At 56.7% G+C, this 21286-nt stretch overlaps 1 protein-coding gene across 1 annotated transcript in view; it reads left to right on the top strand.

Moving 5' to 3' along the window:
* Positions 1 to 21286, top strand: part of BSN (bassoon presynaptic cytomatrix protein) — a 46831-nt gene that overhangs the window by 3033 nt on the left and 22512 nt on the right. The window contains exon 4 of the mRNA XM_064593312.1: positions 12705 to 13589. Within this exon, the coding sequence (XP_064449382.1) occupies positions 12705 to 13589 (885 nt within the window). The remainder of the gene's footprint in view (positions 1 to 12704; positions 13590 to 21286) is intronic.

Below are 21286 nucleotides of genomic sequence, written 5' to 3'. Positions count from 1 at the left end.
TAAAATCACAACCCTGGGATCAAGACCTGAGCTGAGGTCGAGTCGGACACTTAACTGACTGAGCCATCCAAGGGCCCCTCCCTTCCCCTCTTTACCCAACTCTCTTTTCCTGGTCATTTCCCTTGGCCACCAGAATGTGTGTCTTCCTGGCTCCACGATGTGGTAGCAGAGAACAGACCTGGTCGCAGATCTCCTGAGGGATTCCTGCACCTCCTGAAACCGCGGGCAGAGTCCCAGCAGAGAAGATGTTTTCTTACCCAGTGCAAGTTTGACCCAGAAAAATGGCCTCAGAAAGGGCCAAAAACAGGCTTCTGGGCAACTTTTCTCAATGGATACTCATCTGGAGAGGGCCACAAGCAACTGCAGGCTGGAGGGGAGGCAGATTTGCCTGGCCCCAGGCTGGCCTTTCTCCCTGACAGTGGGCACTGGAAGGGGGTGCTGGTGAGGGAAGCAAGGTTTTAGGGGGGGGCAGGAAACGGCCTTCCAGTTGCGCTCTGGGAAGCTTCTCCTCTGGTTTCCATTCCAGTTAGCTGGGGCCTGACGTGGTAGAGCAACTAGCCATTCCCAGGGAAACAACCTTGGGGTAGAGACCCAGGCTAGGAGCCAAGCATTCACAATGGGTGACAGTGTCCTACTCTCACTAAGAGGCCACTGCAGGGCCATTTCCACAAGATTGGCCTCCCTTTTGCCCCAGAGGACCCTGGGTCCTCAGCCCCACCCTGGCTTTGTTCAGGATGCTTTGGGTTGCTGGGGGATGCTCAGCCAAGCCCCTGGAGGCTCTTTTTGGTGACTTGGAGGCTGGGTGTCCCAGTGTACTAGTAGAGCTGGGGCCATGCCTCTGAAATGAACCAAGCAGGTTTGCTGGCTTCCCCCCTCTCCTCTGGGATAACCTGGAGAAGTCTCTAGCTCCTCCCCCAGGGCTCTGCCCTTGGGCAGGATGGAGCATGGCTGGCTACAGGCAGAGGCATGGCTGCGTCTGGGACTATCAGCAGCCGGAGCCATTTGGACCTCGTGGGTGGGGGGACGAGTGAGAATAATTGTTCGCAGGTCGGGGTCTATTTGTGACATGAGGTGCCGTGGGTGTGGGATGTGTGGTTTGCGAGAGGTAAGTGTGAGATTCTGAGGAAGGAGCTGCCGTTGTGGGGAGATGACTCAGTAGGTTTGGAGTCGCTCCTGGAGTGTGGGGGCTTCCTTGAGGAGGCGGGCACACTCGTGATTATTGCATCTGTGATTAGAAACAGGCCCGTCCCTGCACTGATGGGTTAGGTAAGTGTTGGGCCTTCAGCACTTAGAACAGTGTGACCCAGACCAGAGAAGCTCACCTGCGTGCTTCTGCCAGCGAGAAGCTGGAAGCACCTGGCCCCACGGCAGCAGAGAGGTTTGGCAGGCAGGGACGAGATGCTGCTGTGGACCCCCCTATGGCCGTGCCCCTCTGGGTTCCAGCCTTCCTGAGGCGCTCACTCGAGCCGTAGGGCCTAAAGCCCTCTGGATGAGGTGGGCGGGGATCAAGGGAGAGCCATGCATGGTACACTGGTTTCCTGGCGGGAAGCCCAGTCCTTGCCACGCAACAGGCTCCCCCAAGCCCAAGACCTTGGGTGAGGTGGGAAGGGAGCCAGCCTTTGATGTGCTGGGAAAAACAGCAGAGCGGGAGGACCTTGGCGATACTCGGTCCATCTGCCTCATTGTGCCGGGAGGAAGTGGAGGCTCAGGGCCAGGAAGGAAGGGGCCTCAGACTTACTGCAGATTCACCGTGTTTGGTGACGAGCAGGCCTCCCTACCAGGTACTTCGAGCAAATGCCGAGCCAGACAAATGCATTCGTTCTTTGCTATGAGGCTTCCCGGGCCTTCGGCATCCTGAATGACACCACGCAGCTCCAAGACACAGCTGTCGCCAGCAGCCTTTCCCAGACTTGCTTTCACAGAACATTGGGGACTGCTGTTCCATGGCATCAGTTTGGGAAACGCTGACCTAGTGCATTCTCCAGGTTCTCAGAACCTGGTGGATGCCCTTTTCTGAAGGGGTCTCCAAGCAGAACGTTTTCTTCTCCAGAATTGGCTTTTAGTGGGGTTCCTGTCAAGGTGAAAGAACCCTTGGCACATTTTCCTGAGAGGCCCGCATAGCCTAATTCTTCAGAGCTGTTGGCCTTGAGCAGAGTCACCTCCCTGGTCACATGTCCACGTAATGAGAAAACCAGTTTGTAGGTTTTGCTCACACACCTGCCGATCCACCCTGCTCAGAACCTGTTCTGGCACCTCTAACTTGACGTTATGTCAGCCAAGAAGGCCGTTTCTGGGATTACCCTGGTGTCTGTGGGCTGGGCTCCTGCCTGGCCTGAGGTTCTGGGCAGGACGAGGGGCTGGTTCTGGAGTGGGGTGCGTCTCGGTGGCAGCTGCTCAGGCTGAGCGACCTTTTCCAGGAAACCCAGCGCTGGTCCTCACGTCTCAGGAGGAACCCTGCGAGAGTGCAATGGGAGGTGGCGCTGATCCCTGCACAGATGCACTGTGGACACTGGCCACTGGGGAGCATGTTGGGGACCTTGTCTGGGGGTGGGGGTGCGTGTCTGAAACTGCTGGTGTAGTGAGGCTCAGGCAGGGCTGAGGAGGGCTGGGTCCTGCGTTCTACCCAGAAGCTCACCAAAGCCTCATCAGGGCGGGTCAGCAGGATGCTCAGCTTCCTGCCAGCAGGAGTTCTAGAGAGGGACGAGGGCCACGCACGCGGCATGGAGAGTTTCACTGCTAATGCAGCTGCCCTTGGATATTTGGAAATGTGAGCATGGAAAACGGACCTTTCTTCCCAGGTAGAGAGAGAATCACTGGCTTGTCCCTCAAGTTGCGGCCCAGATGAGGAGGGTGACAGAGTCATTGTGCTGAATGGCTGGGTGAGGGCAGAGGAGCAGAAAGGAGGGAAGAGATGGCCACTGGAACTCAGTGAATTTGTCTTTCCACCTCATGGCATCTGTCAGAGTCTTGTGACCTTACCTGGGTCTTTCAGAAACAGTAGACTGGGTGTGGAGAGGAGAATCACCTACAGGTAGAAGAGTACATCCCATTTGGCCAGAGCAGCGGCTGAGATGTGGAACCACTCCTTTCCTGGGCAGTGGGCCTGGTCTTCTCCTCTCCATTCCCAGTCTTCTCCTATCCGTTCCTGGTCTTCTCCTATCCGTTCCCGGTCTTCTCCTATCTGTTCCTGGTCTTCTCCTATCCGTTCCCGGTCTTCTCCTATCCGTTCCCAGGCCGCCCGGGGGCTCCTGCGCTCACACAGACGTGGTGCTTGCCGATCTGCCCAAGCCCCGGATGGCCAGCTCTCGAGGCTGGGATGCCTTCGTTGGAGGATGCCCGCCCATGTACTTTGCTGGGCTTCTGAGGCCTGGAGCACGTTGAAACTGCGTGGAAGTCAGGGAAGGAGCTCGGAGCGCTCTCTGTCTATAGACCAGGAGACTAAGTCTTGGAAAGTCTTGGCCTATTCGGGGTCGTTTGGAGCAGTAGAGCTGGGGACCCCGAATCAATAGCTAGCTCTCCGGCTTTCCCTCAGGGACTCTCAGGCACCATCCTGCCCATCCACCATACACTTTTGCTCAGGTTGAGGATAGTTCAGAGCAGACAAGCCCATCTCAGCCACTCTTCATGGTGAGGCCATTTCTTTTTGGAGTTCTGCAGTCCTGGAGCTCAGGGCAGATGAATAATTCAACCTGTTTGAAATCGTGGCAAAAGACTGCAGGTTTCCTTGTGGGGGCTGAACATCTCTCACCACCCTTAAGAGGCCATCCCTGTGAGGATGCACTGACCAGGAGGCCACACTGACCAGGAGGCCAGGGGCATTAGCGTGTAAGCCCATTCCGTGCCCAGTAGTGGGGAAAAGGCAGGAAGATTGTTCTCTCCTCTCCCTGGAGGTGAGTCCTTAGAAAAGCACCTTAACTTCCCAAATGTCCGATTTCTCTAAAAGAGAAGCAGGGGGCCAGGGACCAGCCTTGGTGGCTTTGCTGATCCCTCATGCCTGCCCGGGCCTGTTCGCCCAGCTCTCCACTCTTCAGTGACTTAACGTTCAGTCCTGCCACCCCTTTCTTCTCCAGGAGGGAGGCCCTTGTTGCACAAGTCAGCCTCTATCCTGGTAGCTGGGGATAGGAGAGGAGGCATGGCGATGAGCCTGCTGGGTGGAGTCTGGGAGGTGAGGTTTGGGTGGGCAGTGGGGGTGGGAGTGAGCTGCTGGAGAAGATGAGCGGTGGCCAGGGGCAGCCCGGATCTGCCAGTCCTCTCAGGGGCCTCCCTGCCCCTCTTGGAGTGGCCCGGCAGCACATCCTGGCCTGGGAACTCCTCCAGATAGGAGTCCGTCCTCACGCTAGGAACAGCGTCACACAGGGAGGGCTATGCAGACTCGGGGCTGGCTCGTGCCTGTGTTTCCAGATCTGACTGGCAGAATTGTCCCAGAGCACCACCTCCAGCGAGGCTACAGCCCACACCTGGGAGGCCCACCCTCTGCCCCATCCCTAGCCTTCCAGGTTCAGGCAGCCCGTCTGAGCTCATCTGCCTCCCACCTCTGTTGCTCTAGTCAGAATCACTCAGAAGCCCCTCTAAAAAACTACAGAAGAATGATCGTGGTCTTTCTTCACCTATTCCAAGGTCTGGACTTTGCCAAGACCAAGCCGAAGGTGTATAATCCATTGCGCACCCCCCTTCATCCCCACTCCATCGGCAAGCCATGGTGGGCGGTGTGGAGAAGGGAGGGAGATAAGCAATGGCCATAAGGCTTCCCTCTATTGCCTGCAGCCCACTCCTTTCCGGCAAGGGCCGGGCCGCCAGATGGCCCGGGGGAGGTGCTGCGAGTGCAGCACGGATCCTCCACTGCAGCCACCGGCCTTGCCCCCTTCCCTCTGTTCCTTCCTGGCCACACCGCCCCATGGGCCAGTCGGGGGTGAGGAGCAGGTGTTAGGAGGACATAGATGGGCAGTGGGCTGAGGAGAGGCAAAGGTGTCCCCCTCCTTCCTGGGCCCAGCAGTTGTCTTCACACGTGCCCAGCCTTCCCTTCTCCGCCTCCACACCAAAAGGACATGGGTCTCTAGGTGGCAGGCCCTTTGGGGAGCCTTTCTCCCACAGTATGTCTAGTTCTTGGGCAGTTTGCCTTGAAGAAGCCAGTCTCCAGGTCAATAGGGAAATGCCCGCCAAGCTCAGTCGGTCCTGGACAACCTGCCCTGCTGCCAGTCCCTGCTCCCAGGACACAGAACGCTCGACCTGTCTGCTTGGACCACTGCAAGACAGATGCCAGCACCGCTGGGGACATGTGGAAGAGACGGCTCTGCGGGAGTGGGAGCTGTTTCGTAGCTGCAGCTATCAGGCGCAGAACTCCCTCTTTTAGCTACAAAGGGGGCCATATGTACCATTAGCAAAGAAGGAATGTGAAATGAATTCAGAGCCGAAACCTGAGATTTTATTCCTGAAAAACCTGCCTTTATACGTGTGGGCAAAAGAAACAGAATGGGAAGATAATTGAGTAAAAATGGTAGAAAAAAAAGAGAAACAAGTAAAGTGGGAACAGGGAGAAGGAACAGAGGGGAGAAGCAGGAAAGGGAGGTGATGGAGAAAGCCAGAGGCAGGAAGGGGCAGGGAGGCAGGAGAGCTCGGTGAAGTCACCGGCTGCTGGTAGACTGGGGCAGGCCTGCCTGGATCCACCGTTAGAAGGGCGCCCTCTCCCTTCTTCTCATCGTTTCCTTCCCCTGTAATTGCTGTGGAGGCCTTATGTGAAGCCAGGAACTGTCCTTGACACTGGAGAATCAGGTAGAACTGAAGCAGCTGTGTTGCTCAGCCCCCTGGAGCCTGTAGGCCAGAGGGAGAGGCGGCCCTTCTGATAACCACCCAAGCAAACACACAGTCAACACCTGAGGGTCAGCTCTGAGGAGGACCAGAGGGAGGCCAGGGGGCTTGATAGGATGCTGCAAAGAGACTCTTAGTGGGTGGGGCTTCTACAAGGAGGGGACATTAGACTGAAGCTGGACCGGGGAAAGGTGGGGCCCGGGGAGGCCTGAGGGGAAGTGCATGGTGTGTGTGAGGGTGGCTGGGGTGCCGTTAGCAGGATCAGAGGGCCTGCAGCTCCTGCTGGGGTCTGTAGATGGGATTTCAAGGGTATCGGAAAGTGGCAGTGGGAAGGTCAGATGTGCATTTAAAAACATCTCTTTGGGGGTCACCTGGGTGGCTCAGTCCATTGAGCGTCTGACTCTAGGTTTCAGCTCAGGTTGTGATCTCAGGGTCATGGGATCAAGCCCCACATTAGGCTCCCTGCTCAGCAGGGAGTCTGCTTCTCTCCCTCTGCCCCTCCCCTTGCTCTCTCTCTCTCTCTCTCTCTCTTAAATAAATAAATAAAACTTAAAAAAAAGAAGCAGAAAAAGCCCCACCTCTTTGAAAATTAATAACGGTGATTGTACAACATTATGAATGTAATGAATGCCACTGAATTGTACACCATTTAAAATGGTCAAATGGTCAATTTTATGTTATGTTTATTTAACCACAAAACTCTCAACACCGCCCCCCCTCCTCTGGCGGCCATGTGGAGATCCCCCCGTGGGGCGGGGCTGGCTTCCAGGAGCGGGCTGGGGCGGTGGTGATGGTAGTGGAGGGCCTTGACCAATTCCTGGTGGATTTTGGAGACTAAACAGACAGGTTTGGGACATGTGTTGGACACGGGGGCTAGGCGCTAGAGATGGAGAATGTTTCCATTTGGGCCATGTCAACTTGGAGGTGCCTGTGAGCCTTCAGGTGGAGTTCAGTCGGCTGGCCTGCAGACCTGGGACCCCGGCACGCAGTGCACAGGTCGGGGCTGGAGACCTCTGAGACCCACAAGCATATTGCCATCAGTGTACTTCACACTAAACACTTCAATAAGCATATCATCAGCTAGAGTTTAGTATTTATTTAAGGCGTGTGGTTTTATTTTTCCGTAAAATGTACCTATGATGAAATGTACAGAGCTCAAGTGTAGCATTCAGTGAGCTTTGACAAAAGCATGCAGCTGTGTCAGCCAAACCCCTCTCTCAAGGTGAACGTCCCCGTCACCCTAGAAAGTCCCTTCAGGCCCCGTTCCTGTCCATCCCCACCCCTCCTCCAGAGACAACTGCTGTTCTGATTTTTCTCCACCATAGATGAGTTGTGTCTATTCTAGAGCTTCATATAAATGGGATCGCACAGAATGTGCTGTTTGGATAAGGTTTCTTGCACTCAGCGTAATGTTTTTTGAGGGTTGTCTATGTGGACAAGTCTTAAGAAGCCTGACTGAGAAGGAGAGGAGAGAGCCCAGGCAGTAGTAGTAGACAGGAGAGGGTTCTGGGAGGCAGGTGACAATGGCACTGAGTTCTGAGAGAGGCAAGGGGTGCCTAGGGGTGTGGGGGAGAGGGTGTGCTTGAAGGAGTGGGACCCCCCCCCCAAGGAGGCAGGTCTGGATCCTGAGGGTGGAGGAGGAAGCCTAATGTGTGGCTCCTCTTGAAGGCATCGGAAGCAGGGCAATGGTTTGAGCCAGAAGGCAGGGGAGGGGGCAGGCAGGGGAGGAGGGCAGGAGAAATTGAACCAATCATTGTGGACAAAAGCTTCCTGGAGAGAGGGAGTGAATGAGTTAGCCAGGCAGCTCTAGTGCCCCAGGAGAAGTTGGGACAGAAGTCAGTTTACGGTGGAGCCCATTTGCCTGGTGCCCATTTATCTGTTTGGGTAGAGGCCCGGAGAAAACAGGTGTGTGGTTGGATCTAGTTCTGAAGCAGACATAGGTCAAGAGAGCACAGACATTTGGCAGAGTGCCTGCATGATAGACCATAGATTCAGCTGGGCAGGAAGAGATGTGAAGGCAGAGGCTCGGCGGGTGGGGTCCACACGAGGCCCAAGGACTGCTACAGTGGGGAGGCCTGAAGTGACCTAGAAGGCTGGAGGAGGACGGCACAGGGTGATTTTGGAGGAGATGGTTTGGGGTGATAGTGAGTTGGAGGGTGAGACTGAGGGATAGCGCTGTTGGCTGAGTCAGCCCAGTGCCTGCCATCTGCAGTGACTGTCACGTCAGTTCAGTGGAAGCCTGGGAGACACCGACCACAGGGCGTTTGGGAACTAGTGGCCCTGATGGTGGGGCCTGGAAGGCAACAGCAGCTAGGAGGGGAGAAGGGTGGGGAAGCCGAGGGCTAAGCCCCAGGGGTCCCAGGGATTTTAAAGGGAGGGTGAGTGGTTACCACATTCTGAAGTCCAGGGAGGACAGTTTCTCCTGGAGAGGTCGATGGGGGACCAAGAAGAGAGTGTGTGTGTGTGTGTGTGTGTGTGTGTGTGTGTGTGTAGGGAGTTTGGGGAGCTGGCTTGGTCAGAAAAGGATGTTTTACAGGGCACAGAGGAAAGCCTAGAAGGGAGGGGAGGCCATCTAGGGGAAGCTGGGAAGAGTTGGACACCAGAGGTGGAAAGGCAGGTGTTTGTAGGAATCAGCAGGAGGATGGGTTCTTTCCGTTTCATGGAGCTCCAGGCCAGTGAGGCCTTCAAGCCCCCAGCAACAATTAAATTCAGCCTCCACTTCCCAGATCCTGGCCTCACATGCTGGGCAGTTTCCCAGGGCCTCCCCGATGGGCCATGCCTGGCAGATTCATTCATCCAGCTCTGCATTAATGTGCCCCACCCTTTGGGGCCCTGTGGCACCTGCCTGCCCCTAAGCCTGTGGGCAGCCAGGTACTGGATGGGGCAGGTGGTGTGTCCAGTGCTGGGGGGAGAGTAAGGGGGAAGGCCAGCCCCGATTCCCTGCTCCGGACCATCATTGGTCCAGGGGCCACAGTGGGACATGTGCCCTCTGTTGAGGCCTGGCCAGTGACTCACAGTGCAGAAGAGAATGGAAAGCCACACTGGCCGGTGGGACCCTCCCAGGAACCAACAGGGAAGCCTTGTTTTTAAGCTGTTTCTGTGATGTTTGAACTTGTACCAAAATGGAAAAAAGCACGGATGCAGCATCAGGCATGTCAGTGCAGTGATCCGACCACCGAATGCCCTCTCTCCTGGGGAGGGCTAGGCCTCAGAGGCAAGCCGCCGCTCTCTGCAGGAAGGCAGGCTAAGGGATGTCTGTGACCCTCCTTCTTCCTTGCTGGTGGGGAGGCAGGAGGGGAGAGTGGAAAGAGACTCTGTTGCTGCTAGGGGCCCTCAGGACCTGCTGGCAGCCTCGGAGGTGACCGTGCGGCAGGCTCCATCTCAGGAGCGGAAGCATGTTTCCTGGGCAGCATCTTTTCGGGCTAGATATGGCAAGCAAGTCTGGGCCCCTGCCTTTGGGGCTGGGACACAGGGTGGCAGGTCTCAGTGCCACCAGTGTCCCTGTGGGAGAGATGTAGAAGCCCCTCCCCCAGAGTGCCCCCACTCCCCTCTCTGCCCCAGAGCCCAGTGCGGGGGGCAGTGGGGAGTGGTCACTGCAGATAGATCATGGCTGGCTGTTCCTTCAACGTGTGGTTCTCAGAGCCCCCAGCCTGGTCCACAGGCGGGCAGTGCTACCCTAGCCGACCTTCCCTACACTGAACAGCTCAAGTGAGGGAGCAGCTGAGAAAGGCTCTTCTCGGGATGAAAGTCCCTTCAGAGCCAGAGCCCACGAGGCCCTGCCTTTCTGAATCCCCAGCAGGCTCCTGGCAGGGCAGGCAGAGGCTCTCTGTGGGAAGCCACTTTCCTACAGCTTCTGCTTCTCCCACTTCCAACGCGGCTCTTGGCCTGCACACCACACTGAGCCTTCCCATCCCTACTGCTGCTCAGGCCCCCACCGGGTTGGGGTGCGCAGGTGTCCACGCCTCTGAGAGGCCAGGATGGGCTTCCTTGCTGGCAAGAAGGGTCAGCCTGACAAAAGCTAGTGTCTGGCAGAGCTATTCACCTCAGTGTAGCCCTGGGAAGTCCTCTTAGCTTACCTCTGGCTCTTGGGACACGAGTTCTGTGGCTGATGGCCTGCTCATCTCCTGGCTCTGCCAGGCCAGGATCATGGAGGACTCTAAGAGAGATTTCCTGTCACACTAGTAGAAGGCCATTCCCTGTGATTCTGGTGGGCAGCTGGATTGGAGGGTACCAAGGAGTCACAGACACTGGTACAGATGAGGAAGGCTCTCACTGCTGCTGGTCCCAGGCCTGAGGAGTCTGCCACAGGCCTGGCCATGTATGCCCAGCCTAGGTGGGCAAGTGGGCTGGGGGTGCGGAGAGGAAGAGGCTGAGGCTGAGCTCCTCAGATCCAGCTCCTGACGATCTGTGAGGGAGGCCGAGGGAAGTCTTGCTGGGTTCAGAGAGCGCCCCTTCCTGTGTCCTCCCTGGGAGGCCTTAGTGGCAGGGGCCTGTCGGCCTGGGCCTGAGCCTGGGTGGGGCACGAAGAGGGCGTGGTCAAGGCTCCTCACCGTCTAGAAGAGGCTGGATAGAAATAGCTGTGCCCATCTGGGCTATGAGTCACCGAGGGGCGTTTTAGCAGTTTCTTGGAGAGGTTCTATTTTAGGTGAGTGCCTGTGACAGCCTGGGTGACGGAGGCTGGGTAAGGGAAGGTTCTGGTGGTGAGTGCAAGAGTTTTAGCACATGCCCTTATTCAACCCTGTCCAGAACCTGAAGGAGGGTCACTCTGAAGTCCCAGGATAAGGAGCTTTACTTCCCGGATCCATCTTCTCAGAAGGTCCTAGAGCGTGCTGTGGCCTGCAGGTACACGATAGCAAGGGAGCCTGGGTGTGCCTGGGCACCCGCTACAGGAACTGAATCTGTGGCTACTGCCTGGGCCAGGGCCTGGGCCTCCCCTCCAGGGCTCCCTCTGAGGGTGAGCAGAAACAGCTTGCCCCTGGGAGCTCCTGCTCTTATGGGAGTGAGCCCTCCCTAGCCAAGAGGGACCTTTCTAAAGGGATCTTTGGACTGAGTCCCAGGGGTGCAAATTGTTTCCTGGGAGGCTTTCTCTGTCCAAATGCAGACAGGTCTGGTTGCAAAGGAGGAGCCTCCTCACTGGGACACTGAATCTCCAATCTCATGGCTTTGGCCTTATGGGAACTGTGCCCCCTATTAATAGGCTGTTGGGATTAATCCCACTGCAAGCCTCTCTGGAATGGGCCCTGCTCTGTGCCACGTGGTGTGCTATACACCCTGCATAGTCCTGAGAACCCCTTAACAAGAGCTCACGAGCTGGGTGGGGGGACAGGAGACTACCCAGAGAAACATATTGGCAAATACTTCGGGAAAGAATGAGCACTGTGACGAAAATAAACTAGGTGATTAGCTACAGCGTGCCTGGGTGGTACGTTAGATTGTGTGGCCAGAGAGGGCCCTGATGGGGAGATCTGAGGCCTGTACAGCTGGCCAGCCCGGGGGCAGAGAAAACTGTGAGCTCAGAGGACTACTGCACAGAACAGGAGGCCCAGTGTACCTGGGCTGAGACCGCTAAAGGGGGATGGCTGGGAAGGAGGCCAGAGAGAGGGATGGGCTGGGGCATGGGCCATGGTGAGTTCCCATGGTATGCATGATGGGACTCCACCAAGGGATTTGAGCCTGTAAGTGATATGCTCTGATCTGTATGTAGGTTTTTTGGTGGAAACAAATATCATTGGCTCATGTAACTGGAAGTCCAGGGGTAGACTTAAGGCGTAGCTGAATCCAGGGAATTAAACAAAGTCATCGGGTCTGCTCCTTTCTCCTTACCTTGGCTCCACTTCTGGGTCTATTGATGTCATCCTTAGCATCTCTCTGGATGCTGGGAAAGAAGGCAATTGACCACCCCACCGCTACATTCTTCTAGGAGCAATCCCAAAGGCAAAAAGACCCTCTCTCCCCTGTTGTTCATTTACAAGTAACATGGGTCAGCCCTGTTTGCAAGGTCACACGCCCAGCCCCGCAGCCCTTGCTGAAACCAGTGATTGGCCCAACCGGAGTCTCACACTCACTTTACTCAGGGAGGCATTGATGCAGAGAGGAAACTCCGTGTCCATCGCAGGAATAGCGACATGTGCTTGTTTGTTCTAGAGGCACAGATTATCCCATTTTCTTAAAAAATGCACCTTTTGCTTAAGGAAAAAAAAAAAAGGCTTTTTCATTCTACTTACATCACCACTGACATGGCATTACTTTGCTTTCCAGATTGTTCACATCCATCTTGTGTCCTCAGCTAGGCTCCAGGCTCCTCCAGGACAGGGGTCATGGTTTCTTTTTATTTTCTATGCCTCCCTCTCCCTCCTGTTACTCTTCATTTATTTATTCCTTCTGCAAGTTTTTAATTGAACATCTATTGCATCCCAGGCACTGTACTAAGGCCATCCTTTTTGTCTTGGTTTATGTTTTAAAAGATCAAGCTGGCTGCTGTGTAGAAATGGCCCAAAGGGGGCAGCAGGGGAAGGAGAGTGACCAGTTGGAGGCTTTGTGGATCATTGGTGGGGGGGGCATGGGGATGGAATGATGTACACGGATCAGAGGTACAGCCGGCGGGCAGCGGGGAGGACACCTGCGCAGGAGGGTCCGGCAGGCAGCGGATTGGTTCTTGGGGCGTGGGGAGTGTGTAACTACCCCCGTTCTGCTCCAGGCACCTGGCAGCTCCCAGGGGTGGGGGCCGTGCCATCGGTCCCTTCAGCTCTGTCCCCTGGCGACCCAGAACCCCCTGAGCAGGCCTTGTTGCTCCTGCCTATGCTTGGAGCTGACCCTGGCTGCCGTGGGGCCCACGGTGACCTGAGCTATGGGCACCACCAGTCCTGACCACCCTGATGACCATGATGCTTCCTCCTCAGGTGAAGGAGTGGCTCTGTCTGAACTGCCAGATGCAGAGGGCTCTGGGGATGGACATGACCACCGCGCCTCGCTCCAAGAGCCAGCAGCAGCTGCACTCCCCAGCCCTGTCTCCTGCCCAGTCCCCAGCCAAACAGCCCCTGGGGAAGCCGGAGCCAGAGAGATCGCAGGGCCCAGGGGCACCACAGCCCGGCCCCTGCCAGCCTGAGACAGCCAGGGCCACCACAGTGCCGGGGCCTGCCCAAGCAGCTGCCCCTCCGGAGATGGGGAGAGCATCTCCTCAGCCCCTTCTCCCTGTCAAGCCTTCCACAGCGGAGCCCAGGCCACCTGCAGGAGAGGCCCTGGCCAAAAGTGCTACCACAGTGCCCTCGGGGCCTGGTGCTGCTGAGCAGACCCAGGAGGGCCTCACCGGGAAGCTCTTTGGCCTTGGTGCATCCCTGCTGACCCAGGCGAGTACCCTCATGTCTGTGCAGCCTGAGGCTGAGCCCCAGGGCCAGGCTGCCCCCAGCAAAGGGCCACCTAAGATCGTCTTCAGTGATGCCAGCAGGGAAGCTGGCCCGAGACCCCCAGGCTCAGGGCCTGGGCCTGGGCCGGCACCTGGAGCCAAAACCGAGCCTGGAGCTAGAACAGGTCCTGGACTGGGGCCTGGAGCCCCGGCAAGAACTGGGGGAACCACCAGTCCAAAGCATGGCAGAGCGGAACACCAGGCCGCCACCAAGGCCACTGCCAAGCCAAAGACCATGCCGAAGGAAAGGGCCCCCTGCCCACTGTGCCAAGCTGAGCTCAACGTGGACAGCAAGGGTCCCGCCAACTACAACACCTGTACCACCTGCAAGCTCCAGGTGTGCAACCTGTGTGGCTTCAACCCCGCGCCCCACCTGGTAGAGGTAAGAGAGCTGGACCAAGCGTGTTCCCTTGGGCCGTGGCGAGGGCCACGACCCGGAGGCCTGGGAGCCAGAAAGGGCTGCAGAGAGCCGGGTCTTCAGCTGTTGCCAGGCTGCCCCGCCACGGCTGCCGGGGGGTGGGCTCCCTTTCCTGTCCCTGCCCCGTGCTTGTTCCACTCAGAAAACTGACTGGCGGGCGCCTGGGTGGCTCAGTTGGTTAGGCGACTGCCTTCGGCTCAGGTCATGATCCTGGAGTCCCGGGATCGAGTCCCGCATCGGGCTCCCTGCTCGGCAGGGAGTCTGCTTCTCCCTCTCCCACTCCCCGTTTGTGTTCCCTCTCTCGCTGTGTCTTTCTCTGTCAAATAAATAAATAAAATCTTTAAAAAAAAAAAAAAGAAAACTGACTGGCACAGCGCAAGGGGGAATGGTGCCCCCTGCCTCTGACTGGCTGACTGGTGCCCCGGGGCCAGTCCCAGAGGTCGCCAGGCTTGGGAAGCCTGAACTGGCCGCCCCATTCCCAGCTCCCCTGGGCCTGGCCTGAGGAAAGATGCTAATCTCCCCTGCTCGGGTAGGAAGAGCCTGAGGTCCTGTCCTGCCCACAGTCTGAGCCGCACAGGGCACTGAAGGGTTGTTAGGCAGAAGGCTGTGCCCCATTGCCCGGGCTCCAGCCCACCAGGGAGCATCCTCCCTCCATCCCGTCCTCTGAGGTTACAGATATTGATGCCCGCTTGTCAAAGCCATAGTCTTTGGGCCACATATTTTCCTTTGGCTGGCCTGGTTCTCCCTGGGGCTGCTTGTGGGGATGCTCAGAGATGTTCTTCTTACCCATAGGGAAGTTTGAGGGAGTTCTGGGGTTGGGGCCTGTCTCTGCGTCCTTGGTCCCGGGAAGGGTTCTGAGCACTGTGCAGAGCTGGGTGGAAAAGAACAGGAGGCCCAGTGTTCTCTCAAAGCTTCGAGCCCAGCCTGGCAGGCTCAGAAGGTACAGAGGTTCCTGGGCAGAGCTGGATCAGCCTGGACCCGGAGGCTGCTTCTGCACCTCCCCTTACTAACTCTGCCCTGCCCAGGGCCATCTATGTCAACCCTACCTTGCCTGCCTTGGTCATAACTTGTGTGTCCCGTTCCATGGAGGATCCTAAGGGGCAAGATGAGCGATTGGCTCATCTTGACAGGCGGATGCATCCCCAGCTGTGTCACATCAGGAGATGGTCAAGCCAAAGCCCTTCCTCCTGCACATGGGCAGCCACCCTTGGGGCTCCTAGGCTGAGCCGTGCATGGTCAGTGGTGGGGCAGGGGAGCCTCGGCACCTTGTTCTGACTTGCCTTGGGTCAGGCCTCCATTGGAGCAGCCCATTGTGATAAGGGAGACGGCTTTGGCTGTCCGACTCTGCTTTTCCAACACGCAGAAAGAGGCAGCTCTAATGAAGACAAGTGACCTCCTCAGATGAGGACCATGTGGCCCTCTAGGCCCCATACTGCCACCTCTTAATCCCTAGATCCAGTGGCTCACTGGAGGACAGCTGGCCTGGCTGGCTGGGGTGGGGAGGGGGCACCAAGGGGCCACCACAGAGCCAGAGGAGCCCCCGTCCAGAGACTGCCCGGTAACACTCACTGCCACTTGAGTGGGACGCCCTGACACTAAGGGACTGTGAGCCCTGTTGGATGGCTGAGCTGGCCCAGCCCGGGGGCCCCTTGTCCTGGAGAGACCTCCTGGCCCACATGTCCTCATTCAGCAGGACATGCACAGAGGAAGGGGGAAAACGGTCTCTGCCCAGGAGTGTAAACGTTCCTGACAGCTCCTTTCAGCAGCCCCTGGGCCAGGCCAGGGAAAGCGCTGATTCTGCCCAAACATGTCTCAGTCACATGCTGACTCTGGATGAGCATCTGGCTTCTGATCCGAGCCTCTCACTAGCTGCTTGGGTGTCACCTTCCTGGACTCCGGAGCTTCTGCTTCTTGATAGCCGACATCGCCCCCTCCTCAGGTTGTTTTTTCAGAGGAAATTTCCAAGGGAAATGGGATCTAGTTCTACTGCTTCCTTCATTGTATGCTCTGGACTCCCTGTCTAGAAAGAAGAAGGTAAAAGGTGTTACAGCTCCGAGATGTTGAAGAAAATTGTCCCGGGTGTCCTGCTGTCTCCATGTCCTGCGCCACTGCCACCTCCTTGGCCAGAACCAGCCTTGCCATCGCAGGATCTGATGGGTTCCATGGGCCTGACCACAGAGCTGCTGGGTGTCCTGGTCCTGGCTTCTCCCCACCCTGAGGCCGCTGCTTCCTTGCCTCTTGCTCCTAATAGTCAGGGTAGCCCAGCTTCTCCGGCTCCTTTCTCCTCACGGCTCTGCTTCATTTCCTTTCTTTCTTTCTTTCTTTCTTTCTTTCTTTCTTTCTTTCTTTCTTTCTTTCCTTTCTTTTTCTTTCTTTCTTTTTCTTTCTTTCTTTTTCTTTCTTTCCCTTCCTTCCTTCCTTCCTTCCTTCCTTCCTTCCTTTCTTTCTTTCCTTCTTTCTTTCCTTCTTTCTTTCTTTCTTTCTTTCTTTCTTTCTTTCTTTCTTTCTTTCTTTCTTTTCTTTCTTTTTCTTTCTTTTCCTTCCTTCCTTCCTTCCTTCCTTCCTTCCTTCCTTCCTTCCTTCCTTCCTTCCTTTCTTTCTTTCTTTCTTTCTTTCTTTCTTTCTTTCTTTCTTTCTTTCCTTTCCTTTCCTTTCCTTTCCTTTCCTTTCCTTTCCTTTCCTTTTTTGCTTAGTAGCCTCCATGCCCATCGTGGAGCCCAATGCGGGGCTTGAACTCACAACCCTGAGATCATGACCTGAGCTGAGACTAAGAGTCAGATACTTAACCGACTGAGCCACCCAGGTGCCCCATGGCTCTGCTTGTTAATGCTGCTATCTCCAGGGGGTTCCTGGGGAAGGTGTGGGTGGGCAGTCACGATGCCTCCCTCCTGTGGTTCCCACCACCATTGCTGCTTTTCTTCACTGTAACCAGGCCACGGGCCGTTTTTGATCTCACCTCGGCAAATGGCCACTGGATATTCAGAGCAATTGTGTGCTTCCCTGTGACCTACTTGCGTGTTTTGGTGAGAGGCTCCTGATTTCTCAGCAGGTGTCCTAGACACATCGTGCCTTGGGAGTGAGGTGGCAGGGCCAGCAGGTAGGGGTAGGTCTGCTCTGGCTGTCTCTCCCACACCTAGCTAATGAGTGCCAGCCCGCCAGGCCCGGGATGACTGTGCTGTCTCTGGGCCTAGTGTGAGGCAGAGGGACCCCTGTCTGTGTAGGCTGGGGGCTTGAGGGAGGGATAGACCAGGGAGGCCCCACTGCTAGCTCCCCACTTGTCTGTTAGACCTGCTGTGGCTCCACCCGAGACCAGAGCCAACTGTCTGGGCTGTTGGGTTGGGAATTTTCCTCAACATCTCGGAGCTGTAAAACCTTTTACCTTCTTTCTAGATAGGGAGTCCAGAGCATACAATGAAGGAAGCAGTAGAGCTAGATCCCTTTTCCCTCTGAAATTTCCTCTGGAAAAAAATAATAACCATAGTGCTATTTAGTGAGTCATTTCATAATTAAGAGTTGTTGATTCCAAATTTTTTACCTACTTATCTTTCTGAAGGATAATAGTACCCTCTGGCTTAATTTTTAATTGGCTTTTAGTTAAAAATAGAGTTTGTGAAGAAATTAGTGGAATTGGAAATGTTATAGTAACATCACCAGTTTCTGATCTTATTATAATTGCCAAAATACCAGCCATACCCTTGAGAAGTCGGGCCTCCTTGGGCAAAGGGCCTGGTGCCTGTGATATGCGGGGCTGGCCTGGGCTTATCTGAGGCAGAGGCTGAGGCCAGCAGCTGCCTCTGGGATCATGATCTCAGGGAGCCCTGTCTCCTCCATGTGGAATGGAGGTTTCTGGGAGAACCAACTGAGATGCTATACTTCAGGTACTTAGGTAAGGTCCAGCACACAGCCAGGAGATTGGAACCAGTGTCCTAACAGAGAGTCTCCGTGCGAGGAAGAAAGAGTCCCTACCGGCCCCCAACTATCTGGGTGTCAATCAACCCTGTGACCAGTGCAAGACCCTGGTCTCATGAGGGATGCCCCATGGGGAACGGACACATTTGGTACTAGAGCGTGAGGAGAGCACAGCCCCGCCAGAAAGGTGCATGTTGGGGATATCAGGGAGGATTCCTCTTCTTGGAGGAGAGGCCCAGAAAGGAGAAGCTTAAGCATGTCCAGGGACGGGGAGGGACGGGGTCGCAGCATCAGGAGAACAGTAGCCCCAGTGACGGTCATGCCCGGAGTCCAATGGCTGAGTCTCGGGCTCTTTAAGTCAGGACATCCCTTCTCTGGATTTCTCATCTGCTGCCTGTTGTCTGACAGTGAAGCTGGGGATGGGGATATGTTGGGCCCAGCAGCCGGCCGTGGGGTGTTGGTCAGCCTGGTGTCACTGTAATCAGATTGACACAGGCCAGCTCCATATACACAGAGATTGTGTTCTGTGGGGTCATTCAGACCATGGCAGGCAGTGCAAGGAGGATGCCCAACGTCCACTGCAGCCTCGCCCGGCAACCTTGGCCCTTGAGTCACAGTAGCCAGTGGTCCTGGAAGGCAGCTGGGCTCGTCCGCCTGTGGGGGTGCTCCACCAACTCTCGGACAACTCGCTTCCCCTTCCTCACCCTGACCCCACCTCCCACCATGAGGTGGTGATTGCCCTGGGGCGTTGCGACCTTCCTGCCCCCAGAAAGGAACTGGACCGAGGGAGATAAGGCAGAAATGGCCATCAGGCCGCCCACTGTCCATTCCCAGGTCCCAGATCATCCCCTGCCCACTTGCCAAGGGGGACAGGCAAAGGGGAAACAGGCAGCAGCTCCCTGGAGGCTGGGGCTGGGACAGAAGAGTGTAGGAGAGGGTGTGCAAGTGAATGAATGAATGAGGGAATAAACCCTTAAGGGGAGAGTGAATGAATGAATAAGGGAATAAGCCCTAAAGGGGAGCATGAATGAACAAATGAAGGAGTAGAATAATGGAATGAATAAGCAGGGGTGGAGCAGGGTGGGCCTGCTATACTGGGCAGAGATCAGAGCTGAGGGAATTTTAAAGAAATCAGGACCTCTATTCCAACCCCCAGGCACAGAGCCTCCCCATGGCCTGCCTCCCACCCCATCCCCATTCCCCAGAAGACTTAGGTCTGGGGCCAGGGCTCCTCAGGCTCTGCCCCTCCAGGCCCCAGCGCTCTGTAACCTTCTCCCCACCCCCCAACCTCCAGAGAGCTGGGGAAGGGCCTCCAGCAGCCAGGTCAGGTGTTTATTTTTAGCCCTTACCTCACATGCCTCCCCCTGCCTGCCTTCCCTCCCTTCCTGGCTGACTGCTATAGCGGAGCCAAGAGCAACAGGGCCAACTGGGCAGCCCCTTCTGCAGCCTGGTGGCCTCCGTGAATAGCGTGGGAAGGAACAAAACCCTGGGGAGCGTGTGACAAGTGACATGCTCTGCTGAGGGCTGGGCCTCTAGGCTTAGGTAAGCAGGCTGCTGCATGCGCTGGCCCTGAGCCCCCGGCATGAGGTCTGTCTCCTCCGTTCAGACCATCCTTCCAAGGTGCCCTTGCTTCACTGGAGACTGTTGCTTCTGGGGTGGGGTCTGCAGGCCAGAGATAGGGGTCAGAGGTTTGCGAAGCCACCAGGGTGAGCCAGGCCAGATGACCTAACCTCGAGAGGCCTAACCTGGAATGGCTGTGTGCAGGGACTCAAAGTGGAATCAGGAGAATATTGCCATAGGCCAGTCCCCCCGCCCCCCATCTGGGCCCTGATCCTCACCCCATCTTGCTGATCCTGGGGCTTTTCTCACTTCCAGAATTCTCTTGGCCTCTGCCTACACCCCTCTCACCTCGCCAGGGTCTCTTTGTCATCTCAGAGTCCTCTGACCTTGGAGGGATTTCCATTGTGTCCCCAGCTGACGTCAGAGGCACGTGGGCAGGATTTCAGGCTCAGGCTCCGTACTCTTCCATGCCCCATCTCTCTCAGGGCCTGGGCTCAGCCTGTCTAGCTAGCATTCTCCCCAGGCACCTCTAGGGGAGACCAGGCCAAGTGAGCCCAAGACCCAGCAAGTAGCCAGCACCCATTGCTTCCTAGGGGTTTGTGTCAGGGATACATAGAGGATCAGACAGGGTCCATGGGGGTCAGTAGTGGTGCTAAGGCCAAACCCTCCAGGGAACAGGGTGAGGACACCTAGGACTTGTGAAGGGTCACCCTCCATCACTGGGCGCCTCTGCTCAGGACCTGTGCATGGGATTGGGCTTCAGGGCAGAGTCAGAGCTCCAATCTCAGGGAATGACCTCAAGGCCCAGAGTAACAAGGCCGTGGACCAGGCCTATCCCTCAACATACACCAGGGGCCTGCCACTTGCCTGGCCTGGCCTCTGCTGGGGCCCAGGCCAGAGATGTGATATGTAGCCCTGTGGACAGGACACCGGGGCAGAATCATTGACATGCCATCTGCCATGGTGGCCTGGGGATGCCAGGCTGCGGGCAGGCACTCTGGGGGCACCATGCTTCCAAGGATCTGCCAGGCAGGCTGGGGTCTGACATGGGCTCAGGGCAATGTGCGAGGTAAGGGTGCCGAGGCTGCCCGCCCACTTTGGGCTGGCGAGGGCCAAGGGCCACCTCCCTGCCCTGGCTCCTGGCTCTGTGATCCTGTGGTTCTGTGTCTTGTGTTTCTCCTTAATGGCCCAGCCAAGTGGCCAAGCTGCTGGTGGGATCCTAAGTGTCTGGGCACATGGGATGAGGAGCAGCAGGAAGTCTCTGCCCCCTCCTCTGGTGTGAGAGCAGGCACGGGTGTGTGGTTACCCTCTTTCCCACCTCACCCCCTCTGGGCCATGGTAGGGCCTCCAGTCTTGGCAAGAGGAGTCCTGGCTCTGACAGTGTCTGACCGTGAAGCTGGGAGGAAGTTCCTGGGAGACATGGCCCTATCAGCCCCTGACCGGCTACAGGAATCAGCCCCTCAGGGCCTAGGATGCTCAGACCTCACCCCTGTGCAGACAGCTGGAGCCGGGGGAATCAGACTTGGTTTCTGGTGTTCTAGGAACTTCACCACTGATATCCATGTCACACTTGGATGACCAGTTTGGGTCTGTGGACTCCAGGAACGCTTCCTGCCAGCACCCCCGGTGTCTGTCTTCGTCCTGGCTGTGTCTCCAGCCCCCAGCACTGAGCCTGACGGGGGGATGACCCTCAGAGTGGTGGACTGATGGTTGAGGGTTCGGTCCCCACCCAGCTCTGGAGGAAGCAGGGCCCCTGGCCTCAGTGCGGCAGGGGGAGTGCACAGTCCCCATCGGAGGAATAGTCCAGAGCCCTGGGGGCAGGAGGAGGCTTCCACCTGAGGGTCTTTGCTGACCTTGGACAGGGAGACTTGGGCTGGGGGGTGTGGGCAGAGGGAACTGCTCAGCCCCATCCTCCCAGCAGGGCTTCTCCCAGACAGCCTCCCCTGGCCCCAGGAGTCTGCAGCCTCCCAGCACAGCCCTTACTTAGGAAGGGTGTGGGGAAGGATGGGGTCTGAGGCCACTCCTGGTTTGCAGGGGCTCTGGGCTGCTGGACTCTGCCCCAGTTCCCCCTCTTCCCCAGACTCACGGGCTACCTGTAGCCTCCCCTCCCCCGCAGGTCTCCTTTTCTGGCCAGGTGAAAAAGCTTGCTTCGGTGTCATGCTTTAGAAGCTGTCCTGCTTACGATTACAGAA

Source organism: Mirounga angustirostris, unplaced genomic scaffold (assembly GCF_029215605.1).
Source record: "Mirounga angustirostris isolate CCGP_5_RB_7025 unplaced genomic scaffold, mMirAng1.0.hap1 SCAF_1, whole genome shotgun sequence".
Taxonomy (NCBI): Eukaryota; Metazoa; Chordata; class Mammalia; order Carnivora; family Phocidae; genus Mirounga; species Mirounga angustirostris.
The sequence above is the reverse complement of the archived record's forward strand: the minus strand, read 5'-3'. Positions and strand labels throughout refer to the sequence as shown.